Below are 25958 nucleotides of genomic sequence, written 5' to 3'. Positions count from 1 at the left end.
AAATGTAATGCGTTACATTATTGCATTACTCCCTATCTAATTATACTAACTAAATATATTACATTTGTCCTTTTTAATGGATAGTAAGGTAGTTATTTCTGGATAATGGTAGTTATGGGTTAAATACTAGCTGGGAATAACTGGACCAAAGTGATAATGTTATGTATAAGAGAGAGTTTTGTAATACAACGCTGATTTGATATTTTAAGTTATTCTAGCAAACTAGGCATCCTCCAAATACATTTTAAAAATGAGGGTATACATTGCTCCTGCTGTTGCTTCTGTACTATTCTTTCTTTAATTTCTCTCTTGCTTGTTGTTTTTTCCTTTTCTTTCATTTCTAAAAAAATTTGTTTGCAACTAGGGTGCAATTTTGACCACTCTCCTGGTCACAAGAAACTTCTCAGGTATGTCTGGCTCTGCTGACCTGTCTGTGTGAATGTGTTTGTTTGAGTGTGTTTATCCTACAGCTGTATTACACTCTGGTTACACTTTATTTCGATAGTCCACTTTAGACACTAACTATAAGTAACTTTGCAACTACATGTCAACTAACTCTCATTATTAGTAGACTGTTAGGTTTGGGTTCAGGTTAGTAGAATAAGTTGACGTACTTGCAAAGATACTTATAGTCAGTGCAGTGTCTGTTGGTGGACCAAGTGTAAGCAGATATTAATCAAATATCTGAAATAAAATAAAATAATATCTCTGGAATATCAACGTGATACCTAGACTCCCTTCTTTTTTATCTTCTTATATTATGAACTTCATATCGTTATTAGTTAATATGTGGTCAATTATTATTATTTATTTTTTTGGAACAAAGGCTGTTTTAAAGTGAGGTGGTACAGTACTCCTTTTTAGAAATTTTTATTTAACATTCCTTTCCTGTTCATCATTGCTTTATCTCTTTTTTGGGGGGGTCCTGTGTGTCCTGTGAGGTAAGAGTCTAATCTGACATAAGAAGGGGATGTGTTTTACTCTAACCAGTCAGCTGGTTTGCTTGTGTCACACTTCCCTGTTAATCTGAGCTACTAATTACCCTTGTTTGCATGTAATGTAATGTAAACAGATTACATTCATAACGTTAACTTGCATTTAGTCTACATGTAATTTTTCAAATAAAACTGCAGGTTGAAACTGCAAACACGCATATTAAATAATATAATAACAAACAGTACTTTATGAATGTAATCATGATAATAATTTTAAGTAAGTTACTGGGAAAGTAAATGTGTCCTGTCTTGCTCATAGAATCTAAAGTATCTGGAATGCTTGCTGGTTACATTTGCATCTGGATGTGTTCATGTACATTCTGGAATGTTACATTTATAAATAAGGTGTAATGAAAAGGTTTAGCATTTTCTCATACATGTTGGCTGTTAGCAAAATGTAGCTGAAAACATGTTATAATAGAATGATAGAAAAGCTTTAATTGAATGCATTAGATGAATGGTCGTCTGCACTTAATTTGTGATAAACTATTCTAAAGCAACTCTTTCTTCGAGGAAAAATGTATGCACTGCTTTTTACTTTTGGTTCAAGAAGTTTGCAGACTGTAAACTATGTTTGCAATGCTAAAGGTTATTATTATACATTATATTGCGCACATAACACATAAACAGTTCAATCATCAAGACATTATGAAGGAAAAGTAATTATGTAAAGGGATGATTTCTGTTGTTTTAAGGAAAAAATTTCACTTTTTTCTTGAAATTGTCCAGTTTACAGTCATAGGCAGTAAGAAAATTGTACAGCATATCATTTTTTTAACACAAACACACATCCTCTAAGAATAGAATTGCTTACTCTGGGTTTGATTGTGACATGGGTTTAATCTTTTTGATCCCATAGCCTTGCATTTATGTTTCAAGAGTTCCTGTCCTAAAAATGAATGATTTGTATGACTGTGAGTTGTTTCTCTTACCCGAGGTCTTGTGACACAATAAGGAGAACAATAATCCCAGAATGCCTGCTGCATGTGCCTTCATGGATTTGTAATGTAATACATAATTATTCATGTTGTCTTTTATTTTTCACCCAACAGCAGCCAAGAGCTTATTGAACAAAAAGACAGATGGTGTGAAGGTGGGTTAAGTCTGTTTCCTATTAATCTTTTGGCAAAACTAAGATATAAAGAACATGAGTACTTGGCACTGGCTGAGAGTAATATTGCAGCAGAACATTGTGCATCCTTCAGGTTGCATTTGTTTGTTGGTTGTTTTTCCAGAAATTCTGAGGTCTTTAAATAGGATCAGTTTCCAATTTAATGACTATAGTTAATATATAATATTATATATGCTGTGGCATTTTGATAAATTCCATTTCAATTCCAATTTTCAGGTTTTATGGGAAATATATACAATTTTGGCAATAAAAATCTTTTTGGACCTTTCAGTCATTTGTGAAATGTCTAGTTTAGTTAATTCCCTGAATTTGCTGGAAATTGAATGGAATTGCCCATTATTCTAACTTTTATTTGTGTTTGAGTATTTTGGAGTATTATATTGAGTATTTAACTCAATATATATATATATATATATATACACTCACCTAAAGGATTATTAGGAACACCTGTTCAGTTTCTCATTAATGCAATTATCTAATCAACCAATCACATGGCAGTTGCTTCAATGCATTTAGGGGTGTGGTCCTGGTCAAGACAATCTCCTGAACTCCAAACTGAATGTCAGAATGGGAAAGAAAGGTGATTTAAGCAATTTTGAGCGTGGCATGGTTGTTGGTGCCAGACGGGCCAGTCTGAGTATTTCACAATCTGCTCAGTTACTGGGATTTTCACACACAACCATTTCTAGGGTTTACAAAGAATGGTGTGAAAAGGGAAAAACATCCAGTATGCGGCAGTCCTGTGGGCGAAAATGCCTTGTTGATGCTAGAGGTCAGAGGAGAATGGGCCGACTGATTCAAGCTGATAGAAGAGCAACTTTGACTGAAATAGCCCCTCGTTACAACCGAGGTATGCAGCAAAGCATTTGTGAAGCCACAACACGCACAACCTTGAGGCGGATGGGCTACAACAGCATAAGACCCCACTCATCTCCACTACAAATAGGAAAAAGAGACTACAATTTGCAAGAGCTCACCAAAATTGGACAGCTGAAGACTGGAAAAATGTTGCCTGGTCTGATGAGTCTCGATTTCTGTTGAGACATTCAGATGGTAGAGTCAGAATTTGCCGTAAACAGAATGAAAACATGGATCCATCATGCCTTGTTACCACTGTGCAGGCTGGTGGTGGTGGTGTAATGGTGTGGGGGATATTTTCTTGGCACACTTTAGGCCCCTTAATGCCAATTGGGCATCGTTTAAATGCCACGGCCTACCTGAGCATTGTTTCTGACCATGTCCATCCCTTTATGGCCACCATCTACCCATCCTCTGATGGCTACTTCCAGGAGGATAATGTACCATGTCACAAAGCTCGAATCATTTTAAATTGGTTTCTTGAACATGACAATGAGTTCACTGTACTAAAATGGCCCCCACAGTCACCAGATCTTAACCCAATAGAGCATCTTTGGGATGTGGTGGAACGGGAGCTTCGTGCCCTGGATGTGCATCCCACAAATCTCCATCAACTGCAAGATGCTATCCTATCAATATGGGCCAACATTTCTAAAGAATGCTTTCAGCACCTAGAATTAAGGCAGTTCTGAAGGCGAAAGGGGGTCAAACACAGTATTAGTATGGTGTTCCTAATAATCCTTTAGGTGAGTGTATATATAGTATATTATATTAAAAGTTATTTTACTTAAAGCACTATGGGTGAATTTACTAATAATAAATTGTGCTAACTAATTATTTATCATGGATGTTTCACGATTCACTAAGGAAAATGCAAATTATGCAAATCAACCAAACCTCCAATCATACCTCCAAAATCTTTTGATGAATGCAGATCACTAAAAATAAAGTGCAATCTATAATAAGCCTAATCTAGAAAGCAGGGCTTTTTTCCAAAAGTGCCCCATTATGCTTTTTCGAATATTACCTTTGTGTGTAATATAACTGTTTGGGAATGTAATATGTCTGCACATTTTTAAAGACCAAAGTGAATGGCAATGTGCATGGCAAATCAAGTTATTGTCTCCTAAGAGAAAGAATCGATTCTGAACTGCCAAAATGAGTCTCACTTCCTGTTACATAGCTACGTATTCGTAATAATGTAACACATTTGCATAATGCCAGCCTACCTTCTTCATTAGCTGCCCACGAACAACGTCTACTTTGACCCGCCCTCAAACACTGTAGTTGTAGCTGAGGCCTGGTAGAGTTTAGTTCGTGTTGTCAACATGTCGAGAAGATGCGGTTTTCTGCGCTGCGAATCCACTTTGCATGCACTTCAAAAAGAAGAGGTCTCGCGCTGGAATTTATATGGAAAAACCGACGCCGTTGTTACAGTTCGTATCAGAAGCCTCCGGAGCTGAAATTCAGATATGTTAATTGATGTTTCGTTTCCGACATGTGCTGCAAGCGGTAAACCAATCACAACAGACTAGGTTGTCTGACCAATCAGAGCAGGGTTGGCTGGTGGTAAGGAGGGGTTTAGAGAGACTGAATCTTCGCACAAACCATTTTCAGACTTTTCATTTTCAGAAAAATTAGGTGATGTGCAATGTATATTATGAGAAAATTAAAGTGTTTTTTTGACCTTGGATGCATGTTAACTTATTGTTGGAGACCTCCACAACTAAATAAAAACAGCACAATAGGGGCACTTTAATTTAAATATGCATGGTGCAGCACTATGCCAGATACCCCAAAAGATGCAGGTTTTTGTGATTGTGTTCAGTGAATTCGCCCCATCTACTTTTTCCTGGTATAATTTCTTGTCTGAATTTATTTTCTAATAAAAAAAAAAAATGAATCTAAAACAATAGCTAAGAGTTTTCTTACATCTGTTTTTGACATGAGTAACACAATGTGATGATGGTTTGTTGCACAATCCTTTCACTCATATGTCTTTTATGTCTTTATCAGATTTTGTTTAAGAGAAAATGAAATAAAAAGTTAAGAATGCATATGTTAATAATGTGAATTGCAATTCACAACCCATTTTACTTCCACAATCTGACATAGGCCTACTGTATGTACGGTTTAAACAGGAAATTGCACAATTAAACATATAGTGGTGCACAAGAAATTGATTGGATCATGGAAAGTGCACTGATGATATATTCACAATATTACCAGGAACAACTATTAGGAAAGTAAACGGGTGCAATTTTGATTGATGTATGGTCACTGTAAAATGTAAATTTTATAAAATAAAAAAGAAGAATATAATAAACAAATAAAAACTCAGGACTTTTAATTTTATGATTTTATGATTTTATTATTTGTGCCACAGTATATGTTCAGGCTTGTGTCCACCGTTGTTTGTGAGTTGTATTCATTAGATCCCTCCCATGTGAATCTATGCTTGTCAGTGTATCTGTGTATTCATAGTTGTGGATTCCCTGTCACAGAACTCATTTTCCCCCCAGTCTTGTGTAATTTTGTATCCCTAGTGTGATGTTGTAGATCCCGTCAGTTTGATATTTTGTAATTTGTGATCTGCTCCTCATCCCACTTACAGGTTAACAACAAAACCAACATAGCCAGCAGCCCTAAAGACACAGGCCCCGCCCCAGCACTGGTACCCATGACAACAACCCCACCCCCTGCACAATGTCACCCCAGTAGACCCTCCCTCTTTTACCAACGAGCCAGATTTGCTTACCATTTCACCAAAATGCTCTGGCCCAAAACCTAAAGAGCTACCTTGCTGTGTACTACCTACACAGGCAGCTAGTTTTAAGGCAACATCCTAACAGTCAAGCAATCTGATCATGCAGCGACACAAAATAACATTCATCACGTAAAGCACATGACAGACAGAATTCACATTTGATTTCAAAAGTTTAATGTTAGCATGTTGCTAAGCTAACAATGCAATAACAAGCAGAAATGTTTCAGTAAATATAATCTATTTTTAGTCAACATTTCTTATATTGCATTGCATTCTGGGATTGGTTTATCAAAAAAGGATATGTATGATGCTGCCTTAGGATTCTGCCTTAGGATTCTGCCTAATTTTGGAACGCTTTCACATAGTTTGCCTAGATTGTCAATGAATTGTCTATCAATTTTATGCTTTAAACTATTTACAGTATGTGACTGTTAATATACAAAGAAAACCAAGGGTTGGTAAATCTGGCGCTGTTGGTGTGTCTACCCAAGTTCTGCGAACCTTGCATGACTTTATTTACCTCTTATGTCACTTTTGTCACACGTGTTTTTCTTCCATTTGAACTCTTAATTTCAGGAAATTTAGGGTTGTATTTAATCAAATTGTCTTTGAAACATCAAAAGCAACTTTTGCTGCTTGATGTTTTGTAGTGATATAGTTTCATGCCTTCTCAAGCACAAAAATCCATATAACGCTTCTGGTTTTTGCTTGCACAGTCATGGTGTATTGCCATTAGTCTACTACTTTTGCCCATTGTATTTCCCATTTGTTTAAATCTAAATCTTGTTGAGTCCGAGTGTCTTTCTCTGACAGATGCATAATTTAAGTACTTGGAGTGAATGCTTTGCAGTGCATGGCTGGTGTTAGCATTGCTTTGATAGGCTTATATGCTTTGAGCTCTTCGCTGTGTGTAGCTTGACATCGTTTGCCATCCTTAATGATGCAGACATGCACATATACAAATCTATGTCAGACTGACGACACAGTGACACACTCATACTGACACACACAGACTTTTTTCTCTCTGTCACGCACATGCACACTCGGAGGGTTTCTTAGACAAGTGACAAGCACGCATATGTAATCTTCTCTAATCTGGTGGTGATTAGACAAGACATGATCAATTCTGCTCAGTCCCGCTCAAAGACCACAAGACTGATTAATTACATTGTATCTGTCAGTGTGTGTGTGTGTGTGTGTGTGTGTGTGTGTGTGTGTGTGTGTGACCATAGGGATCACCTGTTTCTGGTAATACACTGCCTGTTTGTTAAAAAAGAAAAAAGATCTAACCAATATTGCAAGAGAAAACTGATCCAAAATCTGTAGAATTTCTTGTGATTTATTTAGTAATTCCCATAAATCACATATATGGCAAGCAATACATGTAAAAACACATATACAGTAATACATATGTCCATGTATACAGTTGACACTGAAATGAAAATATGCATTCAGTATTTGTAATGGATGTATTTTAACCATACACTACCAGTCAAGAGTTTGGAAAAATTAAAATAGTTTTTAATGCTTTTGAAATACGTCTCTTATGCTGACCAAGGCTGCATTTATTTGAACAGTAAAAAAGATAAACCGTTCAGAAGATAAGCATTTATTTGTAATGGGAATCTTGTAACATTATATATGTATTTACTGTCACATTTGGTCAATTTTATTGTGTCCTTGTTGAATAAAAATAATAATTTCTTTAAAAAAAAACAGCTTTTGAATGGTAGTGTAGTGTATATCTTTCATGTAATGTTTGCCACATATCAGATTTCTAGAGACAGAGCTATTTGTTGTGTTTTTGGTAACTGCTATAGAAGTGTGCACTTGATTGTACTTTATTTTAAGTTGCTTAGATAAGAAAAGTCTATGGCAGTTCCAATTATACTGCAAACCAATAGGATATTTTTGTTCCATCTCTTTTCATTAGCTGAGCTGGAAAAGGAGTCATTTCAGAGAATCGGAATTTGAGTACTGAGTCAACTTCTAAAATATTAGAGAGGACCAATCCACATGCATTGAGATTTCAAATACTCCAGGTTTATTTCTGGAGTGTATTGTTTGGAGGATATTTTTCACAGTAAACTTTCAGCTGTAATCTTCAACCTGAGCAGGATTGGGAGAAGGAAGTGTGTTTTAGACTCCATTATCACGCAGGACACATGCACTACACATGAATAATTACCAATGAGAAAAATCAGATGATGTTCTGAAAGTCTTGTCATGCTGGTTAGATTTAGTAGTTTGTATATACAGTATATTATTTTCCTTAATCCCTGGAAACAAAATCATTTGCAATTCCATGCATGTTGTGTCTTGTACACAGCCATTATTCTGCTATCAAGCTTACTTTTTATATACAAATATTAATAATGTTTATTCCTTTCAGGAGCCACAAACTACCGTGATCCACAACCCAGTGGACAGAAACAAGGTAACAGGACGTATTTCTGTTAGCAGTGGTATGATGCCATGAATGCAACTGTCCAGTCTGAAAGTGATTCACAAGGATCCTTTCACATTTCTCCAGGAATCTACAGAGAGTGTCAACACAACTATCGAGGATGAGGACCTTAAAGGTAAAGCGTGACGTCTCTCTGCCCGTGTGTCTCCCCGTAGACGTGCTTGTTGCTGTTTTCCCTCCTCGATATGTCTTCCATCCGTGCTTCTCAGTCATGTGTACATTCTTTCTTGTTTACGTTCCTCACTGAATTTGTAAGTTCTGCCTGTTGCTCCCATTCTCTCCCTTGTTCCTCCTTCGTTCGTTTCCCCGCTTAAGTGTGTCTTGTTTCAGTATTTCTTGTCGAGTGTGCTATTTGAAATGTCTTCTTTTTCGTTTGTCCTGCTCCTGTTGTTTCTTCCTCTCATTGGTTCAATGTACAGCCAGACGCTTTGGAAGCCTCAGCATTAATTCAATCTGGCAACCCGCGGGCCGCCCGCAAAACTCCGAGCCCAAGCAGGCGCCCAACTCCTCGGTGCAGAGTAAGTCTGTAACGGGCAGGAGACAAAATCACCCCGTCCTCCCGTAACGTCGTTCAAATGCTTCGAACCCCCCTGTATGAACGAGAGGCGCCTCAACAACTCCGATCTGCCCTTTTAAGGATATTCTTTCAATTTACAACGCCAAACTTCATTCTTCATCAATGCTCCGAATGTTTTAATCCATCCAGCCGCTTCTATTAGACACACGTTTGTGTCTGCCTTTTCCTCATGGACTGCATTTTACAGTAAGACTTTGAAAAGCCAAGGAAATCATAAATCACAATAGTTTTAGAAGAAACACCAGATTCTAATTTAGGTTAGCATTAAAAACACACGAATTCCAGTCTGTGAAGGAGAGGGAGACATAGATGCGTGTAGCATGTGTTAGAAAGGCCTGATGGATTAAAACCAAATCTCTGAATCAATAGAGATGCTCAAGTAAATGGGAAATCAGGTTTTAATGTGTAAGTACCAGAACATTCTTTCAATATGCTCTTCATGAAAAGACACCCTCTCACCGTCTCAAATTTCCTCGATGTGGGAAAAAGACCCTTCTTTTGACTTAAGTGCTCTTCATTCATGACAGAAAACCACCTGGCTGCCTTTAAGGTGCTTGAGGCCTTCCGGTGACACCACTAACAAACCTCTTCTTACTCAAAGGATTGTTCATTTGACATTTTACCCCTGTGTCCTAGGACTAGATTCTGCATTGTCCTCTAATATGGAGAGATCCACTGCACTTGCTCCGGTATCCCATCCTGCCTCATGCCTGAGAGCCTGATGTTTGCTCCTTCTTTTTAGTATCTCTTCCCCTCCCACCAATCCAACCAGAAAAAAACCCTAACCCTGTATTCAAACAAATAGAATCACTTTGGATTTGTTCAAGCTCAGTAATATGGAATGGACCTAAACCAGTATTGAAAGGACAATACGCTATTTTTCAACGTCAGATACTGTTTGCTCTTTATGTTGACATCACCATATGACAAAATGCATTTTGTCTAGACTCTAGAGTCTGTGTTTCACATGATGAAAAAAAATGTGTTTGTATTATTTTGAGGGCTGTGAATAGATTTAAAATATTACATGTTACGCTGATTAATGCAGTTAATCACAATCATTCATTTTTCTGAAAAACCGGCAAATAAAGAGAAATTATTTTGAAAGCATTGAATAGATAGTTCAGAAAGTGGATTAATTGATTTTTAATACTCTAATTAATCACACTAAATTAACCCAATTTACAATTGACAGCCCTTATTCTTTTATTGTTATTTATTTTTCGACAAAAACCATTTTGATATCTTATGAAACACAGAGGAGAATGGTGTTTCCACATATGCTAACAGTGGCATTATGCTGAATAATGAAAATGGTGTTGAAAAAAGGTTGAAGGCCCCATGTTACAAAGCATGTCCATTATTAGAGAGAACAAGCATTAGATGGAATGCTTTTCTGAAGAAAAGTAAAGTCCTCTTTTTCTCATTTGAAAGCCGCAAACCCTTTTCCATCTCATTTGTCATTTAGTGCCTTCCGGGCGAAAGACATCAGCTAGAAGACGTATCCATTCCTTTTTTTTTCTTTTCATCTATTAATTTGCAGAAACCATAAAATCAGTGCTGGAGAATGATATAATTAATATTTCACATTAAATGAACTGTTAAATATTAAAAGTACAAAGTACATTTAACGTCTTTTTGCCCGGTGGGCTGGAGTTATTATGTCATCATCAGTAGACGTAGATGCATTGCACTAGTTTTATTTGGTGCTTTCATAAGAAATTGCCTTTTTGACCAATTATGAGCCATCTTTTTGCTGTCCCTTAGCTTGCCAAGTTATCAATAAAGGTAATTTTAAACTTTAATACTTTGAATGAAAGTGTTGCCTGTGATTTTTCTATCAGTAAACACTGCTCATTCTGAAACTCATCGTAGAACACTAGGAGTTCTGGAATACGCTTTCCTTTGGGTGCCCTTTGTTTATCGAGTGTCAAAATTGTCTCTTTTTAATAATACAGTAAACAGAACAGATTGTGCATAGACATAAAATTCACACAACAACTTCTCTGTAAGCCACTTAGGGCTTGGCGATATAAATAACTAAAACAATAAAAAAAAACTCAGATATATATATATATATACTCGATACTCAGCATATACTGTATCTTGATATTTATGTACAGTATTTGCTCTGATATGGCTTTTTTTAATTGATCAAAGCAGGTGTTTCACTAAATGAACACAAGAAAAAGTGTTTATTTTTTATTTAAATGCATTAAAATCATTAAAATCAACATTTTGTTACTTAAGTTTAAATTAGAGACACCGTTAAAACACTCTCATATTCACGAATTGTTCGACAAAAAAGAATTGTGAAACGTCTCTAATCACATCATCTTTTTAATGGCCAAATAAAAAGCATATTAAAGTCATTACGATATATACAGTATAATTCATTGCAAATATTCAATATATCGCCCAGCCCCGAAGCCAACTAATAACTGAAAAGACAGAAGCTATAAAGGTTCACTGTAAATTTGTTTCTGGTGCTTTCTAAACAAAGGTTTGCATTTTGTGGATTGCATAAATTCAGTCAAGTTTTGAAATGAGTTGAGATGTTGATTTAATCATGTAGATTTTTGTGCCGTGAGCATGTCCGACTCACACGCTAGACATTTCTGTGTGTTTCAGCTCGAAAGCAGGAGATCATAAAGGTGACCGAACAGCTGATTGAATCCATCAACAACGGCGACTTTGAGGCTTACGCGTGAGTGAACACACAAACCCTTAAGAACACCAATGCATTGCTTTATTTTCTCTTGATAACTGAGATTATATTTAATGGTCACCTTTTCAAAACAGGTGCTCCGTCAATAATTAGCACCAAGCCTCACTTAATTACAGCTTTTGATTGGCAGATTGGAGATCAAAAGGAAATTCAGATGATATCAGCGACTACATACGTTCACATTTATTCTTCACAGACTAAAATTGGAACGTTCCAGGTACTTTTGTACCAATGTGTGCCCACAAAACGAGACTTTTAGCTTTACTTTCTGCTCTTTTTCTCACAGAAAGATTTGCGATCCTGGTCTTACTTCCTTTGAGCCAGAAGCTTTGGGAAACCTGGTGGAGGGACATGACTTCCACAGGTTCTACTTTGAGAACGGTATTTAGACTAATATCTTTACACACTTGCAAACGCTATCTTGAATTTTTACATCAGTATTTTGATCACCGTAATATCTTCTAGCTCTGTCCAAAGGTAATAAGCCTGTACACACTATCCTGCTGAACCCCCATGTGCACCTGATCGGGGAGGATGCGGCATGTATCGCGTACATCCGTCTGACCCAGTACATGGATGTCAGTGGGATGCCCCGCACCATGCAGTCAGAGGAGACCCGCGTCTGGCACCGTCGAGATGGCAAGTGGCTGAACATACACTTCCATCGCTCTGGAGCCCCAAGTGTGCCCATCAAGTAAGACTCTTAGAGCGTTTCTACTGTTTAGTTTAGATGATAATGCTATTGATCGCCAAAGGGTCATTCTAATTTAGTTAATCATACCGTTTGTAAGTGACAGTAAAGACATTCACAATGTTAAAAAGACTTCTATTTTAAATAGTGCTGTCAAATCGATTAATTGCGATTAATCGCATCTAACATAAAAGTTTGTTTATATACTGTATATATTAGGGGTGGAACGGTACATGTATTCGTATCGAACCGAAACGGTACGGGCGTCACGGTTCGGTGCACGAATTTGCACGGAGAATACACGGTACAAAAAAAACCCCTCTTAAATAGCGATAAATTTCGCTTTATTCGCTTTTGGTGTGACTGTGAATGCAGGCTGCGATCAAGACTGTGATCAAGATTGCAATGCTAGAGAGAGAGAGAGAGAGAGAGAGAGAGAGAGAGAGAGAGAGAGAGAGAGAGAGAGAGAGAGAGGCGATTAACAGTATGTGTGTGTGTGTGCGCGCGTGTGCGAGAGAGAGAGGCGCGGGCGCGAATCGCTCGATCGAACAGTGTGTGTGTGTGTGTGCGCGCGCGTGTGTGTGTGCGCGCACGTGCGAGAGAGAGAATGATCTCTCCTGCGCGATCGAACAGTGGAAACATAAAAACAGACTCAGTCATTTTTTTTATACTGGACATCATTAAAACTGCAAATTGTTACTTATATTTGTGTACACTCGCAATAAAACACTACATTGTGCTTTTGTCACACTCTAAACTCTTGTCGAACTGTAACCTACAACTGTTAACAAAAGTTTTGAATGGTAGTATTATTTTATACGGAAATCAACTATTTATAATTCAGATGAGAATAAAGTTAGGGTTAACTAAAATGAAGGAAAACAAAAATATATTGATCTGAAATAGCAAATTAATTTTAAATTCATTCAGGTACAATTACCAAACATATCTCAAGGTCTTTTCATCTTTTTAATAATTTAATTAATAAACTAATTATATAAAACTATTGTCAGTGCACTACAAATAAACTGGTTCTATGCCTTTATTAATAAAACTTATTTAAAAAATACAAGGCTTAAGACATTTATAAAAATGCCTTCTGCATTTTTGTTTTGCTTTTCACTCCATTGTACCGAAATCATACCGAACCGTGACGTCTGAACCGAGGTATGAACCGAACCGTAACTTCTGTGTACCGTTCCACCCCTAGTATATATATATATATAGCCTATATTTTAGGGCTGGGAATCTTTAGGCACCTCACGATCCGATCCAATTCCGATTCTGGGAGTCACGATCTGATTCCAAAACGTTACTTAATCTACTTTTTTCTTAATTTAATCAGTTTACCGACTTGAAAAACATTAATTTGTGATTACAAATTAAACAATTTAATTAAAACAATTGTATGTTAAGTATGTTAACTAAGATGGCTTCAAAACATAAAAGCAAATAGTAAATAATAAAGAGGAACAAATAAACGTATTACAAGCAATAAACAGAGAGTGCTTTCAGTATTTAAGAGTATCTGAATGTTTTCCGTTCAAGAAGTGATTTTTCTCTTTCTCATCCTTGTTGTTGGAGTATTACTGATGACATCATAGGCAGCGGGAGATCTAATAAGCTGCATTCATACTGATGCACAGATCTCTTTTGAAATGTAAGACGTGGTTTGTCCTTTCTAATCCCTTAAGACATAACTGACTGTGTTTACATTAATTTCGCATCATAAACGCATTAAATGCGAGTACATTTAACCACTTACTCGGAGTTGCACACAGCAAGCGCTGAGTGAGCGCTCTTCACAAAGCACACGTGAGCATTTGAAATAGAAAGACTTCTGTCAGTGAGTTTCATATTTTTTATATATAATATTTACAAACTTATTTTAGATGTGATTAATCGAGATTAATCGATTTGACAGCAGTCGTTTTAAATAAATGCTTTTCTTTTGAACGATTTCCACAAAATTATTAAGCAGCACAACTGTTTTCAACATTGATAATATTAAGAGTTTTTTCTTGAGCACCAAATCACTATATTAGAATGATTTCTGAAGGATCATGTGATGCTGGTTTAATGACTTCTGAACATTCAGCTTTCCCATCACAGGAATAAATGACATTTTAAAATATATTAACATATAAAACAGTTATTTTAAATGAATATTTCACAATATTTCTGTTTTCACTGTATTTTTGATCAAATATGCAGCCTGGGTGAGCAGAAGAGACTTTCTTTAAAAACATAAAATCTTACCGACCTCATACTTTTGAATGCTAGTATAATCGGGACACAAATGCAGAACTAATGACCTAAGAATGACCTGTTATTATTAAGCTACATGAAAATATATCAGTCAGAAACATGAATTCATAATTTAGTGGAATTTGATCATACTAATTTAATGTTATGCTTATTTCTAGGTTTTGCTGATGTGTGTTTGTCTGTGTGTATTTTTGTAGTTAATGGCATATTAAGCTTCAATATTTCCCAACTGAGGAGAAACCATCAGCAAAAACCCAACCATCTGTCAGTCAAACTGGAGGTGTGTCTCCTAAGCCACACCTCCTTCCCAACAACCACGCCCCTCCCCTTCCCCTTCCCCCTTGAGGGTCGTTTACATGTTATCACACATGGACCAGAGAGTTCAAGCATTTTGCTAAAGGTCGTCACCTACACCAAAACCCATGGGCCATTCGCGTATATGGACATTATTAAAAGGAGTGTATTTTTAAATTTTTATTTTCTGTTTCTTTTTTTAAGCTGTTTTGGTATGCATTTTAAATGTATAGATATGTAAAGAGAATCACCTTTCCCCAAGTCTGTACTGTATTTTTACGTCTATTTATGTGTGTGCAATATATCAAATTTTGAAAGATAAGAATGTTAATATTGAGCTTGCTATTGTTCTGGTGATGTACATATGTCGTGATCGTTCAGATAAAAAATGATAAAATAAAAAATCTTTAAAAAAGAACTTTTAAAAATACGTACATTAAATTCTGGCTTACAGCAAAATGAAAAGATTTTAGTAACCGCTGTCAAAAAGCTTTGTTTATATTCGCTAGCTTACAATGTTTGGCTCCTTAAAGATTCTGATTTACTTTACTTGATTTAAGAGAACTGCAGAATACTAATATGGACTGTATGTTTATCTTTATGTCATAGAATATGAGAACAAAAAAATGATATCAATGAGAATGTAGCATATATGATACATCAAACTGACAAGCTTTGGACAAATGCATGGAGGACTATTTTTTTTTTTAATGACCATGCTGTCTTTTTTCTTAGTTTATGTTGTGTAATTCATGGTTTCCTTATCAAATTGTGTTTTATTTCTATCAATATCATCAGGATTTGATACAGTAATAATGATAGTGAATATCATCATCATCATGAACCAACATATCTAGAAGTATCACCCTTCCTTCAGATCTATGTAGCTTAATTTTTCCTATACTGAGTGGCTGTGAAAATATCCTTGGACTTTATATCATGGCTGTATGAGAAAAAAAAAAATATATAAGTAGCTTATGAGAAATCATGCATCATTTTCACACATTTGTGATTTTTATTTATCCCGACATTATTTTCGCCCATAGCAAGAGCAGCGAAAGTGAGCTGAGCCTGATTTACAAGCATGCACACTGCCCTTAGTGGCGACTTTGTGTCTTTGAGCCACTCAATCAGAAGATGATGTCATAGAGGGTGATGTCGGAATGGAACGGTCTTCCTTGAGGAAAAACCTCACCACTAACTGGACTATGCCAACACCATCATTTCCATTTTCTCCATGTTCCTTTTTCTCTTCTTAAAGACATTTCCTCTGCTGATACTTACAGAACCTCGACGCCAATATGAGGATGTGAACTACATAATTTGTTGCCATGGTGGCGCTAGCAAATCAACATATTTAATGAAAACTACAATAAAGATGTGATATGTACTGTATGTTTGATGTCACGTGTCAGCTTTCTCTCCACACACAACCAGAAAATAACCATGACATGTAGGTTATGACACTTGTACACTTTTATTCTCTTTCAGCCATATACACACACTGCAGCCATGGTATAGTGTTTAAATGTCTTTTTTAAAAGTCATATAGTAAACTAATACATGCCTTTTAGGATAGATATTTATGTACCATATATATATATGCATATTTTTATCTCCACAGACATAGAATGCGGATTCAGTAAATTAAAAGTGGGCCAGTCACAGTGAAAGTAGTAGCAGTGTTCAACTTTGATTAGAGAATGACTTTTAATGCTGTTTCAGGGCCAGTTTCCAAAACCCAAATCATTATAAGGGGAACAAAGCACAGCTGGCCTCAGATCAGCATTAAAAAACAACCTCTGCTAACACAGCTGTATTAATCTGCAGTTAAAAAGGAAAAGTAATTAGAACATCTCATGGTACACTCTTCTTCGTTTGGACCGGTTTCATGACAGACGCACAAATTATATAAATGTAATACATCAAAATAAAACGTTCTTTTTGAAAACATACATCCATTATGCTCACTTCTGAAACCAATAGGATATTTTCCCAATCATAAATACCTCAGAGCAAGATGTCCTAACACATACTGATATTGAGCATTATGTACAGAAAAAAATGAATATACTTTGAAAATAAAATACCACATTTCCGTTTTCACACACACTCAACCACACACGCTCAAAGATAAGAATAAATTCAGATGGAAAGTTTAAAAATAGAATCATATGTGTAACATTTAACTGATCATTTAAAATTGATTCCACCTTTGCTTTCTGAGTCCCTCTTGAAACGCTTGTCAAAGTAAGTTTAAAACCATAAAACGTGTGATCTATTATAACAAAAAGCTGTACTGAAATGTTTAAACTCCAGTGATGATGAAGAAGACTAGAATTGCTACAGATCACAGACACAAAGAGAGGGGTGAGGCCGAAAAATGACAGTCATCTAACCATAGAAAGAGTGTTATTAATACAGTAAGTGTCTGCTGCTAGCTAAGCATGCCTGCGCTAATATCCTTACAGGTGGCTAATGTGATCTACTGTCATATTAAAAATGCATATTATATATACTCTCCATGGACAGAATACACAGACACACAATACCCCAACAGCTGATAAAGAAGGCAAGAAGTTTTCAGACATTTCAACCGTTGAGATTAAAACAGCATGTCATGATGTGGCGATAGAATGCAATGATATTCAATAGTCGTGGTAGGCAGTGCAGCACAGGCTCAGTTAGTTCGAGCTTAAAATGTTCCGAGAATGAACGACCAGGACTTTTTTTTTCTGTTTTGATAAAAACATTTTGGTTATTGTGATTTTTTTTTTGTCTGTGAGTGTATTTGTATTCATTATTTCATAACTGAGGGGTTTAAAAAGCAAAGGAAAGGAAAGAACACCCTTTGGTCACAATGAAAGACAAACAGATAAACACTCGTGGTGAACTGGGGAAAATAAGGAGCGAGAAAATATTGTCCGTTGACTTAAACTGGGCAAACATCCAGTTTGACTGGACAGGAAGACTGGAAGCGGCAGGAGCGAAGTGCACTCTGGGATTGCATGAGCGTGGTGCATAGGAGTGGTTAGGAGGGCGGACAGGCTCAAAGAGAGGAGCGATGGAGATTGGGAGAGGAAAATAAAGGTAGGGAAAGCATCACTCTGACTTCTCTTCAGCTTCCTCCCTCTCTTCCTCTCAGTCATTTTGGGCACAGTAGTGGTGAATGAGGTGATGGAGGTGATGCTGTAGGTTGTCATGTGGCTCAGATCGATCGTCTATCTGGTCCACACACACACGCTTCTGTCCCCAAGCATCCCTCACTACTGACCTCCTTTGGGTCCTAGACTTCTGCATCCTCGTCCTGTAGATAAGAAAGAAAGATCGATCAGCGTCTTACAGTGCAGAAACTGGTGTTTTAGGTCCTTATTAAAGTATCCAAGTGGAAAAACATGGAAATCCCATAGTACTTTTGTGTAAAGTCAGGGTAAAATTTTTTATTAGAGAACTAAAGACATGCTTTGTTAACAAATATACACACACTGGCGGCAAATAAGAATTTCTTAACTCTGTCTCTATAGAACATTTGCATGAACATTACAATACACTACCGTTAAAAAGTTTGAGGTCAGTAAAATTGTTACTTTTATTAAGCAAGAATGGATTTAATTTAATTGAAGACTTTCATATTGTTACAAATTAAATTTCACATTGTTACAACTAAATGTTGTTCTTTTTAACTTTCTCTATTCATCAATGAATCATGAAAACATTTATCAAAGTAATAAAATAATTAAGTAAAATAAAATAAAAAATTAAAATAGAAAACATATATAGATATATAATTCACAATATTTGTTTTACTGCATTTTTGATCAAATAAATGCATTGATAAGAGACTTATTTCAAAAACAATTCAAAGATCTTGCTGACACCAAACTTTAGTGTAGATAGTGTAGATAAAGGTTACACTATTTAACCTTAGCCCCCCCGGTTACCCCCCACACTTTCACATTAATATATACACAAACGCCATGCCCGTCTCTCAAACCTCCTGATCACAGATCCATCAGGCTGCAGTATTTCCTGCTCTACCACTCGAGGGATCTGCACCTTCCTAAAACCTCCAAAGTAGCTTAGAGCCTGAGGGAATGAGGCACACACTACATTAACACTAAATGAACCCTGATTAGAAAGAAACATGATGGACAAACTATTTGGGTATGTTGGACTGCTAGAGCGGAGGATGCCTTAAATGTTTATGGCATAGTCCAAAATGACATATTAACAGAATTATTTCTGCAGTATTTACAACAGTACAGTGTGTGAATTTTCTGTATACCTGGATGACCTACTATTGTAAGGAATAATGTATTTGCAGTAAAATATATTTTTATATCATGACTCATTATTATTATTTGTCAAAAGCCAACACATTTTTATACAAAATTTGATTGATTTATTTGTAAAAAAAAAAAAAGATTTTTTTTTTAATTTATGTCAGTCAGATTAAAAAAAAAAAAGTATACATACATAAGCTGGCAAAAAATAAAAAAAAATAAAAAATGGTTAAAAAAAATAAATAAAAAAATATTATAGGCAAAATATTGAGACAGTGTAAGTTTGGAATCCTTCCCTTAAAATAATGCTAAGCATAAAAATCTGATGTTGTAAAGATGTCAGGAATGACAGCTGTCTTTAGCAGCTCACCTGGGTGAAGTCATCCCGGGCAGAGGGCAGGTCTGTGGTGAGGAAAGGATCCCCCTCATGCTTTTCCAGCTGTTCTCCATGTACCACTGTTGTTTGGACCACCTGTCTGACCTCTTGACCTACAACAGACTCCCCCGCAGCTGACATGTTGTCTTGCTCATGGAAAGTTACCTGAAATTAAACAAAAGACACCTCTTTAATACAGCAGATCTCTTTAAATGCCAATAATTGATTGAATGAACTAAATCAACTTAATTGTAATCAGATTTACTTTAAATTAGGTTAAGTAAGCCTTTTATTTTTTCATCTTGTATCTCATCATTAGTGGCAGCGTCACCCACCTCTGTCTGATGTCCTTCGCTCTTCAGTACTGTCCTCTTCATTACTTTTGAATATCCGTCCCCCAGCGCCACATTGACAGGCTTTTGGGCGGAGCCCTCCACCCTTACCTGCTCTGTCTCGACCCCATCAGATGACACACACCGTCGAATGACCTTCCTGGTCACCTGAGCAGGTAAGAGAGTGAGATAAACACATTTGAATGGAAATGATGCATTTAACATAAATCCTTCTGGATCATTTGCTCTTCTCTTGAATTCTACCTGCCCTCAGAGTATCACATATACAATGAAAGCAAAGAAAACAAAACAATTTAAGTAAATAAAAGTTAAATAAAAATGTAAGAGGACATATCTAGAGGACATTAACAAGAGAGCTCAGATTTCCATGGATGGATGGATGAAAAGGTAGATGGACTGATGGATGGACTGATGAACGGATGGATACTGCAAATCTTGGATGTTTACCTTCTTCACAACCAAGTTTCCCTGTGCATCTGTGTATTGCTCTTCTGTTACCGACTGTGGAGGAATATCTGGAACATCATCGCCCTGTAGAAGAAACCAGACACACAATCAATACATGTCACCTGCTAAAGCAGTGTTCGCCATAAAAGGAAACAGCTGCCCTGGCTTGGGTAAAGGTTAGGGTTAGCAAAAGAGGAATAATAAAGAAATAATGCTGACAATATTCATCCAATATAGAAAGAAGAACACATCCTGTAGAAGTTGTCCATTTTATGATGATCAAGAGTCAACTAATAGCCTTGTATGCTTTCCCAAATACTATATTGCTGGAGTAGTTTTAAATGGACAACTTCTACCAGTAATTGAGGAGCAGGGAGGTTAAGTCACAGCTGAAAATGCAGGATTTTAAAATCGTGTCAGTTTCCGAAAATAAATCTTAGAGCAGTATGAAAAACTATCACACAACAGTTTGGCACCCAAAGTTGCACACCTAGTGTGTGTTAAGAAACTCTGCTTTCACACTGAACCTCAAAAATAGACCAGGCAATTCTCAGTCACAGATGTACCTGAATAATTACTCTTCTTCGCACCACTCTGGTGGTCAGCACATCCTCATCAGAGCTATCCGACAGCACACCTAATGCATCATCAATATCCTAACCAAACAGCGTGTATGAAAAATCATGCAATAATATAAGATTAAAATGTACATGATATATATATAAAACATAAAAACGTTTATATAAACACAATTAACAAATTAATGTAATGCTGCCCCCTCTGCTAAAATAGCATAAGACTAAACATTATTAGAACCTGCCAATAAATATCAAATTACAAAAACATGGTCATTATGCAAAATCTTTATTTTTTTTTATTTTTTTTATCAAAAACAGAAAACCAGACAAGGGACAACAAAACATTCTTAACTTGACACAACATGCACCATTTTTAAATAGACTTATATGAAACAATTAGCTGGTAAGCAAGTCACTTCAAATCCAGCAATCCGTTGCTTAGTTGTTCTAGTTCTACATATTTATGGAAAATACTCTTAATTGTTATGTATATTAAGATATAGTTATTACTTGCTTGCAAAATCCTGCATATTTAGTATATGACATTACAATGTCATAAATGTAGTACATGCATTAGCACTATCTGAACAAGCAGACAGTGATTATGATGGTGTTAAGGTATGAATGTGACATGATCATGTTATATTATTTGTTTGAGTAAAATCAAGTTTTTAAGGTTTTAAAATCCTCCTAATTAGTGAAATTGTTAATTCAAAGAAACCAAACACCATCCCTTCAGCAAACTCATTCAGCGGGAAATGGATTAGGGTAGATCGGAGAAGGATGGGGTGGGGGGTTGGGGGTTGAGGGAGGTCATGCTGAGGATGCTTACCCTCCTCAGATCATCATCATCATCATTATACTCAGCCCCTGCTCGATGAGGAAGCTCCTGAGGAAATTGTTCAGAAGATTCAAGACTTTTGTGGCTTAAAAAGTATTTCTCCTCTGCATCATCATTGGGTTCTTGGATGATGAGAGAATCCTCAAAATCGTCACTGTCTGATGACCTGATTGACCAACGAGGGCTCTCATGGGATGGTAGTGTTGAGGCACTTCTGACATTTGGTTGTTGTTGTAGTTCATGAATAGTTGACCTCAAGACTTTATTACTAAGTGCCATTGCGCCTTTTAAGGGTTCGTCGTCTTCTGCTTCAGAATAATCTGAAATGGTCTGTATGCAGTCGAAAAAAGCCTCAAGATCAGAGTCATCATGTTGTTGATAAATGCTTAGTAAGTCTTTGGGTTTTGGTTTTTCAGTGTTCGCAGGTTTTGACACATCAGTATCTTCTAATTCCTTATGTTCACTCAGATCAGTTTGAGATGTAGGTGACTCCATTAATGTTTTTTCAACCATTGATTGTAGTTCCCCTGTAAATGTGTCCTGGGAAACACCAAGAACTAACGAAACACTCACCTCGGAGTTGACCGGTTGATCAGATTCTGGTTGAACCGTTTTTTCAAGTTCCTCGAGCACCAAATTCATGTTAAACACCAAGGGTTCAGAAGAGTCAGAGAGATACCAGCCAGAATGTTTTTCCTCTGATTGTTGGGATATTGGACCAGACAAAACAGAGTCTGACAGTTGCCGTTTGGAATCTTTGGAAGGTAAGGCCTTGTCACTGCCATCCTGAGAGAGCGGTAAAGCTAGTACTGCCTCCTGGGAAACAGGTTTCTCAACTGCTGGATTCATGTTCAGAGTGAGTACCAAGGGTTCAGAGGACTCAGAAAGACAGCGGTCAACACGCTTTTCTTCTGACTGTTGGGTTGCACCAGAGATTAATGATTCAGACTGCGGACGTTTTATACCTTTGGACACCACTGCCTTCTGCGAAACAGGTTTCTTAGTAGTTGCTGATCCAAGTTCAGAAGACTTCTCCCTGAAGTCAAAATGTTGAGAAGTTATGACTGTTTCTGACAGTAGTCGTTTGGAATCTTTGGAAGGTAAGGCCTTGTCACTGCCATCCTGAGAGAGCGGTAAAGCTAGTACTGCCTCCTGGGAAACAGGTTTCTCAACTGCTGGATTCATGTTCAGAGTGAGTACCAAGGGTTCAGAGGACTCAGAAAGACAGCGGTCAACACGCTTTTCTTCTGACTGTTGGGTTGCACCAGAGATTAATGATTCAGACTGCAGACGTTTTAAACCTCTGGACACCACTGTCTCCTGTGAAACAGGTTTCTTAGTAGTTGTTGATCCAAGTTCAGAAGACTTATCCCTGAAGTCAAAATGCTGACAAGCTATGACTGTTTCTGACAGTAGTCGTTTGGAAACTTTGGAAGGTAAGGCGTTTTCACTGCCATCCTGGGTTGGAAGTAAAGCTAGTACTGCCTCCTGGGAAACAGGTATCTCAACTGCTGGATTCATGTTCAGAGTGAGTACCAAGGGTTCAGAGGACTCGGAAAGACTGAAGTCAATATGCTTTTCTTCTGACTGTTGGGTTACATCAGAGAATAATGATTCAGACTGCGGCCGTTTTAAATCTTTGGACACTACTGCCTCCTGTGAAACAGATTTCTTAATAGTTGCTGATGCAAGTTCAGAAGACTTCTCCCTGAAGTCAAAATGTTGAGAAGTTATGACTGTTTCTGACAGTAGCCGTTTGGAATCTTTGGAAGGTAAGGCCTTGTCACTGCCATCCTGAGAGAGCGGTAAAGTTAGTACTGCCTCCTGGGAAACAGGTTTCTCAACTGCTTGATTCATGTTCAGAGTGAGTACCAAGGGTTCAGAGGACTCAGAAAGACAGCGATCAATGGGCTTTTCTTCTGACTGTTGGGTTGCACCAGAGATTGATGATTCAGACTGCGGCCGTTTTAAACCTTTGGACACCACTGCCTCCTGTGAAACAGATTTCTTAGTAGTTGCTGATCCAAATTCAGAAGACTTCTCCCTGAAGTCAAAATGTTGATAAGTTATGACTGTTTCTGACAGTAGCCGTTTGGAATCTTTGGAAGGTAAGGCCTTGTCACTGCCATCCTGTGAGAGAGGTAAAGCTAGTAATGCCTCCTGGGAAACAGGTTTCTCAACTGCTTGATTCATGTTCAGAGTGAGTACCAAGGGTTCAGAGGACTCAGAAAGACAGCGATCAATGCGCTTTTCTTCTAACTGTTGGGTTGCACCAGAGATGAATGATTCAGACTGTGGCCGTTTTAAACTTTTGGACACCACTGCCTCCTGTGAAACAGGTTTCTTAGTAGTTTCTGATCCAAGTTGAGAAGACTTCTCCTTGAAGTCAAACTGTTGAGAAGTTATGACTGTTTCGGACAGTAGTCGTTTGGAATCTTTGGAAGGTAAGGCCTTGTCACTGCCATCCTGGGATGGAAGTAAAGCTAGTTCTGCCTCCTGGGAAACAGGTTTCTCAACTGCTTGATTCATGTTCAGAGTGAGTACCAAGGGTTCAGAGGACTCAGAAAGACAGCGATCAATGCGCTTTTCTTCAAACTGTTGGGTTGTACCAGAGATAAATGATTCAGACTGCGGCTGTTTTAAACCTTTGGACACCACTGCCTCCTGTGAAACAGGTTTCTTAGTACTTGCTGATCCAAGTTGAGAAGACTTCTCCTTGAAGTCAAAATGTTGAGAAGTTATGACTGTTTCGGACAGTAGTCGTTTGGAATCTTTGGAAGGTAAGGCCTTGTCACTGCCATCCTGGGATGGAAGTAAAGCTAGTCCTGCCTCCTGGGAAACAGGTTTCTCAACTGCTTGATTCATGTTCAGAGTGAGTACCAAGGGTTCAGAGGACTCAGAAAGACAGCGGTCAATATGCTTTTCTTCTGACTGTTGAGTTGCACCAGAGATTAATGGTTCAGACTGTGGCCGTTTTAAACTTTTGGACACCACTGCCTCCTGTGAAACAGGTTTCTTAGTAGTTGCTGATCCAAGTTCAGAAGACTTTTCCCTGAAGTCAAAATGTTGACAAGCTATGACTGTTTCTGGTGTTTGTGGACTGAGGTCAGAGCCACAAAAAGGAGAAATTTCACTCAGCTGTGCAGTTTCCCTTGGAATCCACATGTCTGGGTCAGTCTCAGTCTCATAACTGTCATTTATGAGAGGTTCAATTGTTAAATCCAATTGTGTATTTAATTTTAACGCATCAGGACAATAAATATATTCTTGATCACCACAATGGTCTCCTAAGGTTTCTGGCTTTTGCTTTGGAGATTGTAAAAGTTGTAGATATGGTTCCTGTTCACAGGAATCAGTTTGTGGTTCTACTCTAGGATCAACTTCGGGCTCCAAAGGTTGCTGTGGGGAGCTGTTTGTATCAGATTGTTCTTGATTTAAAATTGTGATGTCGTGATGAGTAGGTGACTGCAGTGATGTAGAGTCAATTGTAGGAGAGGATTCGACTAAAGTTTGATCTACTACTCTAAGGCTTTGCAATGAAGCAACTGGATCCAAATCACTAAGCTTTTCTGGGGTAAAAAAGACCTGATCTGATTCTGGAGAGCCCTTAATGAGATCTGGAGTCACTCTTGAAAGCCCTGGATTCACTTCAACACTGTGTGAGAGAGTTTCATCAGCCTCCCTCACAGAAGCATGAGGGGAAAGTGCAGGACTAATATTTTGGCCTAGTATTTGGTTGCTGTCAGGAACCAATCTATCAACTTCACATGGTTTGCTTTCATGGTATGAAGAAGACTGTATGGTGTTTGAAGTTTTATTAGGTTCAAATAGTTGTGCCACTAATGATTTTTCATTGCTTTCTAAATCACTTTTTTCATATACAGGCGACACTTTATCAAGACACACAGAATCTTCATCTTGATATTTTGGTTCTTTGAGTTGATTTTCTTCCTCTTGACTCACTGGTGAAGTGTGTTGCAGTAGGTCGGGTACTGTGTGTCCAGGTTCAACTGCTGACAAAACAACGGAATTTTCACCAGACGAAAATCTCACAATAGACACCTGACTGAAATTAAAGACATTTTGAGATGCCTTTGTTGATTGTTGGTGGAATTCTGACTGACTCTTCAAACTGACTGGTGATGAAGAGAGACAAGGATTTTCACTGTCTGAAAGGTCACCCTGAGCTTGATTTTCCTCCTCAGATGCTGCTGAAACCTACAGGATAAATTATATGAGGTATGGAAAAGTATGACAAGGGAAAATAGATGATATTGAAGGGATATATACAACCAGTGACAAA

General features: G+C 37.3%; 2 protein-coding genes across 23 annotated transcripts in view; one reads left to right on the top strand and one right to left on the bottom strand.

The window, feature by feature from the left end:
• The window catches only part of camk2d2 (calcium/calmodulin-dependent protein kinase (CaM kinase) II delta 2), a 38381-nt gene extending 22209 nt beyond the window's left edge, over positions 1–16172 (top strand). The window contains exons 12-22 of one of the 13 annotated variants that reach the window (XM_056236157.1): positions 365–407; positions 2048–2088; positions 5600–5659; positions 8145–8189; positions 8286–8334; positions 8639–8737; positions 10564–10584; positions 11428–11503; positions 11811–11905; positions 12002–12218; positions 14642–16172. In XM_056236157.1, the coding sequence (XP_056092132.1) occupies positions 365–407; positions 2048–2088; positions 5600–5659; positions 8145–8189; positions 8286–8334; positions 8639–8737; positions 10564–10584; positions 11428–11503; positions 11811–11905; positions 12002–12218; positions 14642–14651 (756 nt within the window). In that variant the 3' untranslated portion in view covers positions 14652–16172. Of the gene's footprint in view, positions 1–364; positions 408–2047; positions 2089–5599; positions 5660–8144; positions 8190–8285; positions 8335–8638; positions 8738–10563; positions 10585–11427; positions 11504–11810; positions 11906–11989; positions 12223–14641 lie in introns of those variants that run through there. The other 12 variants (XM_056236154.1, XM_056236155.1, XM_056236153.1 and 9 more) reach the window with 12 other exon arrangements.
• Positions 16173–16657: 485 nt separating this feature from the next.
• The window catches only part of ank2a (ankyrin 2a, neuronal), an 80851-nt gene continuing 71550 nt past the window's right edge, over positions 16658–25958 (bottom strand). For 7 of the 10 annotated variants that reach the window (XM_056236144.1, XM_056236142.1, XM_056236147.1 and 4 more), the window contains 5 exons: positions 20237–20320; positions 19772–19936; positions 19431–19601; positions 18772–18863; positions 16658–18084 (listed from right to left, as the gene is read on the bottom strand). In XM_056236144.1, coding sequence (XP_056092119.1) covers positions 17919–18084; positions 18772–18863; positions 19431–19601; positions 19772–19936; positions 20237–20320 — 678 coding nt within the window. In that variant the 3' untranslated portion in view covers positions 16658–17918. Of the gene's footprint in view, positions 18085–18771; positions 18864–19430; positions 19602–19771; positions 19937–20236; positions 20321–20802; positions 20893–21646; positions 25874–25958 lie in introns of all 10 variants that reach the window. The other 3 variants (XM_056236152.1, XM_056236151.1, XM_056236150.1) reach the window with 3 other exon arrangements.

This window comes from Rhinichthys klamathensis, unplaced genomic scaffold, assembly GCF_029890125.1.
Source record: "Rhinichthys klamathensis goyatoka isolate OS25496 unplaced genomic scaffold, OSU_Roscu_1.1 h1tg000440l_1, whole genome shotgun sequence".
Taxonomy (NCBI): Eukaryota; Metazoa; Chordata; class Actinopteri; order Cypriniformes; family Leuciscidae; genus Rhinichthys; species Rhinichthys klamathensis.
The sequence above is the reverse complement of the archived record's forward strand: the minus strand, read 5'-3'. Positions and strand labels throughout refer to the sequence as shown.